This window comes from Ostrea edulis, chromosome 10, assembly GCF_947568905.1.
Source record: "Ostrea edulis chromosome 10, xbOstEdul1.1, whole genome shotgun sequence".
NCBI classification, from domain to species: Eukaryota; Metazoa; Mollusca; class Bivalvia; order Ostreida; family Ostreidae; genus Ostrea; species Ostrea edulis.
The window spans coordinates 12,580,470-12,593,226 of record NC_079173.1 but is presented as its reverse complement, the minus strand read 5'-3'; the positions used below and the strand labels follow the sequence as shown (position 1 = coordinate 12,593,226).

Here is a 12,757-nt window from a genome sequence, read left to right as displayed (position 1 = left end):
TCACGCAAGTATTCTTGTATGGTACTGATATCATATTGAATAATTTTTGCTTTATTTATTTTACAAAATTGTTACTACGCGGCTTTAGACTGTCAACATTCGAAATAACTGTTTTGTTTAACCTAACTTTCCGTACATTGGGAGCAAGTCCTTTTTTGATTTACAGTACATCCAAGTTTCGGGCTGAATATTAGCATGACCTGGTCAGGCAAAAAGGAATTCAAAAGAACAGATTTAAACTAGAATATATGTTATATAAAGAAGAAATTGAAATTATTTCAATATCAAAGAGAATTAATATAACCCATTTGACAGAAACTTTTACACGATTGCAGTTTACTGTTTGACAGCGGTGGTAAATAACGAAAAAATATTTTGACATTTCCAACCGCAAAGGGAATGTAGATATGTATGTCATGACCTTCATTATGACGTATTTTTCATTGTGACGTTATGTAATGTGCCAGTGCAGTAAATTACATTTTTTACAGCACTGGTATTTATGAGGAACGCCTTAACTCAGCCGCGTTTCATTCAAGGTGAAAATCATTCCAGCGAATTTTGTATCAATGTAATGAAAAATGCAATGATAATGACAGTTAATCAAGAAATTACAAGTTCTAAAAACACAAATCGTGTGTTCAGTTTCTGTCCCCACAATATACGAATGGAACGAAAGCATACGCATATGACTAGGGACTACGATCACAAAGGAATTTATGTCTTTATTTTCATAACTTTTGAAATTCCCAATTCTTTTTTCCTATACATTGTTTCATTTTACTTTGACCTCAACAGAAGGATTTTGATATGCATAATTGTTTCTTTTGACAGCAGGTCTTGTTCCAATTCTGTTGTTGTATGGTGTGCATACAAAGTGCATAATAACTAGATCATTGGATATATGCGGTTCGACTGGTGACGTGTACAATTGTCAACATCAGCAATTGAAATATGTACCAAGAAGCACTGCTTCAAATATCACAGCCATTGATCTTTCTGACAATGAGATAGAAAATCTTAAGGATGACGACTTTAACGGAATGCACACTTTGAAAGCTATTTACCTTCCTTGGAACAGAATAAATCACATCAAGAAGAACGCGTTTCAACATTTGCCGAATCTGTGCATTTTAGATCTAAGCTCAAACCAACTTCGCAAAGGATCCATAGAAAAGGGAACATTTCAAGATATGAATTCTCTTCAGGACCTCAAAATTAATGGTAACCCATATCCTAGTGGAGGATTTCCTGACGAAGAAATAGAACGTCTTTCGTCCCTGAGAAACTTATCAATGAGCGCTACTACAGCAACCCTGTATTTTTCCTCAAAATATCAGACTTTGAAAAATCTTCAAAAATTGGAGATTGATTCTGGTATCTCGTTTCATATAACTAATGAATCTTTTAAAAACCTTGCTGACCTCAATATAGAATATGTACACTTCATCTTCAGTGACGATTGTCCGTGCAAAAATATCAACGAAGATTTGTTTTGGGCGTTTCCTAACTTAAAAGGCCTGCGCCTTCAAACGTTGTGTGGCATGCGATATGCACTGAAATCACTGATGAGACTACAATTTAAAACCTTGGATTATTTAAACTTTTATCAAACTTTTCCTAACTCTGGAGAAGCCATGATTCTGAATGAAAATGATGTAAAGTATCTGAAAAACGTCTGTGCTAAAACTGTTAGTTTGAAGGACACCAATAGTATTAGTATAGAGACAATGAAATCCTCGATATTTATGAGATGTATTGAACGGATAGACTTGTCACTTAATCACTTACCTAACTCCATGTTCATATTTGCCATTCTAGAAGCAGTGCAAATCAAAGTCGTGAATATCAGTCACCAGAGCTACTGTGGTTCAAATTCATTTCCCAGTACGAACCGTAAACTAATGAGTCAACAATTCTCATTCAATTGGACACTGTCACCTTCCTTAGAAGTTTTAGACATGTCCAACACGTTCATTAATCCAAGCCCATCATATATCCATGTGTATGGAGCTAACTTACAACGCCTCAATTTTAGATACACAAGTTATTCCCTTTGTACGAAGAACAACAACAGATTGTTTTTACCTCAGCTGTGGTTCATGGATCTCTCTGGTGTGAAATGTAAAGATTTATATGTAGCATTTCTGAAAGATTTGCACTCCTTGTCGGAACTCTACATCAGTGATGTAAATCTTGATGTCGGTCTAACACGAGATGTGAAGGGTGAATTTCTTAACGGTCCTGCCAAATTGAAGGTGGTCGATTTCTCAGAGAACGCCTTAAAAGATTTACATCCGAACCTTTTTCAAAGTCAGTCATTCTCCTTAGAAATGTTATTACTAAATGACAATCTACTCACTACAGTTCCAGATGCTCTTCGTGTTGCTACGTCACTACGAATCCTTCAAATGAGATCTAACAAAATTTCATCCTTTTCGACAAAAGCTATAATTACCTTGAATCATTTAAAACGCGTGCAAATGGATGTTAGAGGTAACCCCTTTGATTGTTTCTGTAATGCCCTTGATTCCTTGCGCTGGATGTCTGATCATCGAGAAATATTTCTCCATTTGAATGAGACCTACTGTATTGAGGAACCAACCAAAACATTATTAAGTGTGATGGATGATTTGCGTTCACTGGAACTACAATGCATTTCAAGGCTGTGGATGCAAATATCCACTTCTACTCTGTCGTTCACATTTCTGTTTCTTGTAACATCTGCAATTTCATACCGATATAGAATCATCCTGCGTTATGGAATGTTGAGAATCCGATTATTTTGGAGGAAAAGCTTTTCGATAAACACTACATCCGATGCACCTGCATATGACGCATACATTTCGTATTCATCCAGTGATTTCCTTTGGGTGTGTTCAACACTTTACCCAGCATTAAATGGACAAAATCTTCGAATCGCACTGCAAGATAAAGACTTTGACCCAGGTACTCCCTATGCAGAAGAAGTGGTTAAATTTGTTAACATGAGCAAATATGTGATATTTGTTATAACAGGGCGCTTTATTAAATCTGAATGGGGATCCTATGAAATTCAGGTCGCAAAAATACATGCAATTCATACTAATGCGAAACTTGTTCTGATCATCAAGGATGGAATCCAAATTGAAGACCTTCCGAAAGACATCTTGTTCATTTGGTGGAAAATCAAACCATTGGTGTTTAATGAAAATGAAACCGAAGAAAAACAAGCAAAATTTTTCAAACGTTTAATCACCACTATTAAGGATTAATCAGATACAATGACACAGATGTTCGTGGTGTGTTTTGTAGTTAATATATATATATATATAGATAGATAGATAGATAGATAGATAGATAGATAGATAGATAGATAGATAGATAGATAGATAGATAGATATAGATAGATATATATATATATATATATATATATATATTATAACCAACAGTCTGGTGGCCTTTTCAGTGCTTTTACTTTACTGGCCTTGTATTTTCTCAGATCCGACACTTTAAGAAAGTAGGGTGTTGTTGGGTTTTCGTGCTTTTATATATATATATATATATATATATATATATATATATATATATATATAAAGCACGAAAATGACGAACGTCACGAACAACCAGATTGTCAAATTTTCAGTACAACCTGTCCTTCCGCAGGATAAAGGTAAATAAATTAGATAATATGGTAATGTCAACAGATAATAATAGCAAAACAACAAAAACTGCATATAAATACGCCAAGCACTACACTTAAGCTAAATCCACAAACGTATGTACATACATACACACAAACGTATATACATCAATACATACACAGACACAAACGTATATCATACATACATACAAACGTATGTACATACATACATACATACATACGGTCAACAGGGGATGCTTACTCCTCCTAGGCACCTGATCCCACCTCTGGTGTGTCCAGGGGTCCGTGTTTGCCCAACTATCTATTTTGTATTGCTTGTAGGAGTTATGAGATTGATCACTGTTCGTTATCTTCACCTTGCATATGGAGAAACAAGTGAACTCTGTCAGCAGATCTTGTTATGCACAGGTACGGCAAATAGGCCACATCAGAAAATATTTAACAACAGAAGCAACTAAATCTCTTGTGAACTCCCGAATTACATCAAGGTTAGATTACTGTAACGCTCTCCTGGTTGGTGTTCCAAAGAAAGTCCTGTGCAAGCTCCAACATATTCAGAACACTGCCGCACGTCTCATATCCAGGACCTCTCGTTACAACCATATCACTCCAATACTAAGAGAACTACACTGGTTACCTGTGCAGTATAGGACACAATATAAGATACTTACTTATACTTACAAAGCCTTACATGATGAGTGCCCAACTTATGTCAAACAATTACTAGAGGTATATAAGCCTACCCGAAATCTTAGGTCTATAAAACAATCAGTCACTTTAGTTATTCCAAAACGTCGAACCGTAACATACGGAGATCGGTGTTTCAGAACAATAGCTCCAAAACTGTGGAATGCCCTTCCAGAACATGTAAGGGACTGTAGTACACTGTGTGCATTCAAGAAGTCACTGAAAACACATTTTTTCCATCAAGTTTTCCAGGACTAGTTTCTATTATTTCAGTCATTCGTGTAGCTTAGATTCTGTGAAAAACTGTGAAAACTAAAGACTGTGTGTCTTAGCTTTCGAGTACCATTTTGTGATGTTTTATATATATATATATATATATATATATATATATATATATATATATATATATAAAGGGAATTGTATGTTTTAATGTATTATACCTGAGACATTATATGGTGTGTGTGTGTGTATTTCATTATATTTTAATACGCCCTGAAACTGATGTTTATTCTTATCTAGCATATTTATGGTATCTTGTGTGTTCATGTGTTATATGTACAATGAGGATAGGTACAGCTTTTAATGTTTTATTTATTTTCTATGTATTATGTGTATAACATTCCCTTGTAAGGTATATATGCATTGTAAAGTACCTTTGAGTGTACATAGTGTATGAAAAGGGTGCTATATAAATATGGTATTATTATTATTTAATGTTTACAGATGAAATTATTTTGAAATAATATGAAACAAATTACAAACAAGTCTGCATTTTACAATATGATATCCATAAAAAGGGACCTACAAATAATGTGGCAGTAAGTTTTTTTTAAAGCGCTTCTTAATTAAATATTTAGCGCAGAAATGAAATGATGACGAGTACTGTATATCAGGAGTCGGTTTTCATGCCTATTGTACAATTTATTTCTACTTAATTTTAATTTCTGTTTTCGTTTTCCTTAATACAATGGTTATCTTTTGATAGAACGTCACCAATTCTCTTCTGGGTTGGGCGGGTCTGATTAATAATATCTAGCTGAGTCATTTCCATATTCCTCTGCCTCCGATGAGATAGAGTCAAGGGTATCGCTATTTGGTAATTTCAAAACGGGTGCAGATTCAAACATACGAGGTTGAATATTTAAACTCAAGTCTATTTCCGGTATTGTCAATGTCAAAATCTACATTCGCTAAAACTGGTCAGTTGTCACAAAAATTAAAACGGCAATATTTCGGCTTAATGTTTAAAAATAAACACAAGTGCCTCATACTTAGATACAAGTATATTTTATTGGAAATGCATATTAACTGCAAACTAACAACTCAGCTTTATGGCAAACGGGATGATTTCAGCTTCCCCATCGTTAATAGCCCATATTTATGTAGCAATATTCCATTATCACCTGCATATGATGTTTATATATCTCAACTGATTCGATACACAGGAGCTTGTTCTGCGCATGGTCAGTTTTTAAATTGAGGTAGGCTACTGAAAAAAAGTTGATGGTGTAGGGTTTCAAAAGTTTCGTTTAAAGTCGGCATTTCGCAAATTATATGGTCGTTATAACGATCTAGTTTGCCAATACAACCTATGATTGGGTCAAACGATGTCTGACTTGTTTCATACCGATTGTTAGGCCATTCTTGAAACACTGATTTTGCCTACGGATAACTCCGTTTATAAACCTGATAAAGATATAGGGCTCACGGCGGGTGTGACCGATCGCCAGGGAATGCCTACTCCTCTTGGGTACCTGATCCTACTTCTTGTATAGCCAGGGGTCCGTGTTTGCTCAACTCTCTGTTTGGTATTGCTTCTAGGAGTTATGTGATTGATCACTATTCGTTATCTTCACCTTCCATGAGATAATAGGAAAGGGTGAGAATTATGTCATTCGTCTCTATTAATAACAATATTTCAATATGTATTGTAACACAATTCACATAACCATACTAAAGACATATCGACATGTTTATAGAATAATTATGTATGTTTGTTGTTTTTGTAATTACTAAGAAGACATATGTGAATAAGATATAATAATCCGTATTTGTCATTGAAAACCTCTTTGGTTCTCGGATACATGGATAATCTAGTATTTTATCTTCATGTACCTTGTTAATTTAATATCCTCTCTTTATGGGAAGTGCCAATTACATTTCTGTCAGAATTTCCTCTTTATAGATGTGTGTAATCATTGATTAACCTAAGTACATAGATTTAGCAATCTTGATATGAATAGTAAATGAAACAATTATGTATATCCAGCAGTTTATGTTTGCCCAACTCTCTACTTTTCATTGCTTATAGAAGATATGAGATTGATCACTGTTCGTTATCTTTGCCTTTCATATCTGTGTAGATTGATATGTATTTACTTATTAGATTTTTATGATACCTTAAGATCCTTAGTATGAAATATAAACTTTGTGAAATTAATTCTACAATGGACAATATTGGGAGTATCGCGAACGAATTGAAAATGTCGTCTTTGGTTCGAGAGTCACACAATGACCCGGATACATTCCCTGACTTCTACACAGTAAGCAGATTCAGATTCCGAATTCCACACTATACGATGTTAGAAGCTATATGAACTAGAAGGCTCCCCTGTACTAGTGCTTACGGACGTGCATTTAGATTGAACACATTGTAGCATTGATAGGTTGTGTTTTCACTTTAGTACAACCAAATATCAAAAAACAGTAGACGTTGTGTTATAGTATTTTTCGTATTTACTTGGATTTTGTTTTGACGAAAATAAACACAGCTGTAAACTTTTCGAAATTGTTTCTAATGAAATGTAAATTTTATTTTTAAATCTATTTTCACGGTACTTGACCTGTAAGTGTCACACGTTTTCAATGTTTATACGCAATATCGGGACTAAAAAAAGGTTTGGAACTCTAAAGAAAGTTACGAACATTACGTTTCACTTGCGCACCTCTTGTATACATTATATAAAATTTAGAAATTCATTTCAAAATTAAGGATTATCTCCCTCATGCATAGCTCTTATCCTTGGACGAATTTGGCTCCACTTGTTTGGCACACTGTTTTTGGCTATATTTAGATCTAAAACTTCATAGTTATTTCGGATTTCAAACATTTCGGTTGAGCATCACTGAAGATACATTATTTGTCGAAATGCGCATCTGGTGCATCAAAATTGGTACCGTATGAGTTTTACAGTAAACTAATAAGAGAGTCATGTGGACAGAACGGGTTTTTTAAAGGAAGTATTCAAGAAGACTTTTAAAACTAATGTCAATTATATCTCTACAATAGTAGTTTAAATGTACATTTAATAGATTTTTTTTTTTTTTTTTTTTGGTTTTATTTCATTCATTGAATACCGTTGATTATTAAAGTTTTACATGAGAATATAGAGGGAAGCATGTTCTCAAAAGAGATTAATTATATCAAAATACAAGAATTCCTATGTAGCACAGATCCAGTTTTGTTCAAATTGTATTCCCCGGAAGTAGGATGGTGGCACAATAGAGGGTCAAAGTTTCACAGGGATATATATGCATATAAGGAAATGTCTTTATCTTAATCTCAATATCAGCTAGACCACCATTAACCATATTAAAAAGCAACCATCTTCGGCTAGTTCAATTTCACTTTTCTGCAATTCAGGGTCTTCAGGGGTATTGAGAGTCACAATAGTAGATCAAGGTTATATATAGGAATAAACAGGAAATCTAATAAAATAAATTATCTTCAAGAATAGACAAAGCACATTAAATCATATCTAAATGCAAATGTTATTAAGTTTTGTGGGTAATCAATTTTATTATTCCCCGATGGCTATAGTCGTGGATATTTTGTTTTATATCTGCCTGTCTATCTGAAACCTTATCCTTGTTCAAATCGTTTGAAAGGTGAGTGTAACAAAGCCAAGATATTTACAAAAAACATGAAATTTCAGGTTACCTGGAATCATAAGGTATAAGTAGCTGACTTCCTTAAGGGTGATATCTGAAATTTGATGGAATATCAAATTACCTAATATCACTCCTATTCACGTGGAGAGTTGTAAGTTATTCAGATATCTACGACAAATGCAGAGTTCCTCAAGATATTTACGGAAAACTTGAAATTTCAGGTTACCTAGAATCAAAAGGTTTGAGTAGCTGACTTCCTTAAGGGTGATATCTGAAAAATTATTGTATATCAAGATACCTAATATCACTCCTCTTCACGTGGATAGTTGCAAATAAGTCTGATATCTAAAACAAACACAGAGTTCCTTAAAATATTTGCTAAAAACTTGAAATTCCAGGTTACCTAAAATCAAAAGGTATAGGTAGGTGCCTTCCCTAAGGGTGATATCTGAAACTTGATGATATATCAAGATACCTAATATTTCTCCTCTTCACGTGGATAAATGTAAATTAGTCAGATATCTAATGCAAACACAGAGTTCTTTAAGATATCTATGAAAAGTTTGAAAATGCTTGGACATTGACCTACTGTCAAGGAAATTTTAATTTATTCAATATTTCCTGAACTATTTAAGATGCAGCTTTCATATTTTCATATTTTCATATTTTGTACACAGATTTCTTATGGCAAAACCATAAATTTGAGGGAGAGCATTTGCTTCGTAATCGGATGGTCGTGATTTCGAGCCCCGCTTGTGTTATTGCCGCGTCAAACCTAAGACATAGATATCGGTAAATGCTCCTCCTTCGCCAAATGCTCTGCATTTAGCAGTGAGAATCATAGGTCTGTCGGATATTACCTTACAATTGAAGATCCCGTGTCGCGACAGGCGTTAGCGAAACAACACTGCCACGACCTTTAGCAATAAACATAGGTATAAATTTGTAGTACACATGGTAATGTCTCGATATGAGTGCAAAAATGTTAATAGGATGGAAAAGAACCAAGCAGGCAACCAACCCTTCATTCCCTACTATAATATTTCACCTTGTGAACTTGACCTTCCCCAGAACAGCAAGGTCTTGTTAGTCAGATTGGTATCAACGCATCCTCATCTTATGTGAATTGGCTTATTTCGTAACACTTTGGGCTACGTTTGGGCCACAATATGGGATCAAAATCTTCACGGGAATAAAGAATAAAAAAATCTTTTGAAAATCACAACAGCATGGTTAATGGCACTCAAGTGAGCGATGTGGCACAAGGACCAAGCTCTTGTGTATTGAAACATTTGAGAGATATAAACATCATATGCAGGTGATGATGAAATATTGCTATATAAATATTGGAACCTGACGACGGAGAAGATGAAATCATCCCATTTTTCATCAAGTTGAATTGTTAGTTTGCTGTTGATATCTACTTTCAATAAAATATCTAAGTATGAAGCAGAAGTGGACGACTCTGTGGTGTGTTTTATTTCGAGTTCACTGGGATATATCGAATCGATACATGAATGAAAATTATTATTGTGAATAGATAATACGTCATAGATATATCTAAATGTCGAATTGAAGACCAAAGAAACAGATTTTTTCTTCTCATGTAGAAGTTTTTGATTACATTCTGCTTAATGGGAATACAAAAACAGGTCAGCTAACAAAGGAACACATTTCGTGTCCACAGGAATTCCAACAGACTGTTTGAATATCTTATCACCAAAGACTACAAAGATATTGTCAATGAGGAACTCCAATATATTTATTTTAACTTCAGAGTACATACATGTATGCATGAAATGAAAGTGGTGTTTAACAAAGTAAATTTGTGGATGACAGATCACTACATATGAATGTTTCCGTTTTCCATTTCTGTTGAAGAAGCAACTGTCTATGATGTTAAAAAGTCTAGTCTTTTATTTATCGTTAGTGAAAACAATTTCGGCGGGACGTAAAACAACCAAGCAACCAACCTTTAATTTCATACCGTAATCTTTGATCATGTAACCTTCATCTTCTCCAGAACAGCAAGGTCATGTTAGTCAAATTGGTATTGAAGGATCACCACGTTATGTAAATGCAACTCCAGTTATGTCGTAACCCTTTGGGATTAAGGCGGGGCCAGAATATGGGATTTTTTTTCACAAATAGAGATTGAAAACATTTTTTTTAAAAACAGCTACAGCTGAACAACAGGAAAGTCAAGATGGTTCAAGTGAGCGAGTGACCCGTGTACCCTTTTGCTATTAACACTACATTTTTATAAATAATATATTTATTATCTGATCGATAAACACAAAAACAAACATATCTGCTTTATTGATAGAACAGAAAAGTGACATTTTTGGGGGATGTCTTTCTTTCTTTCATCGGAACGATGATTGCTCTAACTTGATTTAATACTCCACTTTTTTGGCACGCTGTTTTTGGCTATATTTAGCTCTAAAACTTCATAGTTATTTCGAATTTCAAACATTTCGGTTGAGCATCACTGAAGAGACATTATTTGTCGAAATGCGCATCCGGTGCATCAAAATTGGTACCGTATAAGTTTTACATTATGACCCCTGGGTCGAGGCCTCTGCTGGTGGACTGTTAGTCCCCGAGGGTCTTTACAGCCCAGTAGCTAAGTACTTCGTTACTAGCTTGAAAATACGGATGTATATTTAATTGCTGTTTAGAAATTCATTTCAAAATTAAGGATTATCTTCCTCATGCATAGCTCTTATCCTTGGACGAATTTGGCTCCACTTTTTTGGTACGCTGTTTTTGGCTATCTTTAGCTCTAAAGCTTCATAGTTATTTCGGATTTCAAACATTTCGGTTGAGCATCACTGAAGAGACATTATTTGTCGAAATGCGCATCTGGTGCATCAAAATTGGTACCGTATAAGTTTTACATCCTTCGCTCATTGTCCGTAAGGAAATCTATCACAAAAGAGGAAGTTAAAATCACTCAGATTGTAACAGTTTAATCTAAAGATAAAGGGAAATTTGTTTGTTGAAATCCAAATCAAGGAAATCGTTATTATCAATTATTTCTCAATTGTTTTCTTAAAGAGAGGTGGACAACGTTATCTGATATTGATCGAATTTGTATGACTATCTAGCACTGTCACTTTCATTAAAGGAAGTAATTCAATCTGTTACCAAGTTGCCCAAAAACTGGATGTAGCAATAGACCAAGACAATTTGTAAAATTAGGTCGCATTCTTCAGACTGTCTAGAATGGTTTTCTGGACGATGAGCGGTAAGTTTCTAATAAAAATGTTTTCTCTAGCATTTATTTAAAGATAAAGACCAATCCATCGAAGTTCTATTAAAGTATTGACAGGTCCGTTCCGCTATCGATATGTAATGATAATTATGTTTAAACAAAATATGTCATTTTTTAAAACAACGCTCTTTTCTCTCTCCACAAATTGTGCCAATATAATGAAAGCATACGCATGTGACTTGGGACTATAATCTCAACAGAAATTATATATATTTATTTTCATAACGGATTTACACTTATGAAATTCCCCGTGAAAGGTGAAGATAACAAACAGTGATCTATCAGAACTCCCAAAAACAAGCCAGACAGAAATTAAAGTTATGGAAAAAACAAATATCCCAGGATATAACACAGGTGGTATCATGTGCCTAGGAAAAGTAAACATCCATGTCGACCGGTCACACCCACTGTCACCCAAATATATTGATCAATACTTCTCTTTCCCTATACATTGTACGATATCGCATTATTTTCGACAGAAGGAAATTCATATGCCTGACTGTTTCTTTTGACGACAGGTCTTATTCCAATTCTGCTTTTGCATGATGCGCATGCAAACTGCATAATCAGTAGATCATCGGATATATGCAATTCGACTGGGGATGTGTACAATTGTCAACATCAACAATTGAAATCCGTACCAAGAAACATTACGTCAAATATCACAGCTATTGATCTTTCTGACAACGATATCGTGAATCTCCAGGATGGCGACTTTAACGGAATGCATAATCTGAAAGCCATTTATCTTAATCGGAACAGGATAAATCACATCAAGAAGAACGTATTTCAACGTCTGCCTAATTTGTGCATCCTAGATCTAAGCTCAAACCAACTTCGCAAAGGATCCATAGAAAAAGGAACATTTCAAGATTTGAATTCTCTTCTGTACCTCAGAATTAATGATAACCCGTTTCCTAGTGGAGGATTTCCTGACGAAGAAATAGAACGTCTTTCGTCCCTGAGAAACTTATCAATGAGCGCTACTACAGCAACCCTGTATTTTTCCTCAAAATTTCAGACTTTGAAAAATCTTCAAAAGTTGGAAATTGATTCTTCCGTCCGTTTTCATTTAAATAATGAATCTTTTGAAAACCTTGCAGATCTCAATATAGAATATGTACACTTCATCTTTAATGATTATTGTCCGTGCCGAAATATCGACGAAGATTTGTTTTGGGCGTTTTCTAACTTAAAAGGCCTGCTCCTCCGCACGTTGTGTGGGATGCAATACGCACTGAAATCACTAATGAGATTAC

The 12,757-nt window shown here is 34.6% G+C and overlaps 1 protein-coding gene across 1 annotated transcript; it reads left to right on the top strand.

Moving 5' to 3' along the window:
- Nucleotides 1-1,193: 1,193 nt before the first annotated feature.
- On the top strand, nt 1,194-3,316 carry LOC125659471 (toll-like receptor 13). Its single transcript, XM_048891152.2, has one exon. It carries the CDS (start codon nt 1,194-1,196, stop codon nt 3,252-3,254), a length of 2,061 nt encoding a protein of 686 aa, XP_048747109.2. The 3' UTR covers nt 3,255-3,316.
- Nucleotides 3,317-12,757: the final 9,441 nt, after the last annotated feature.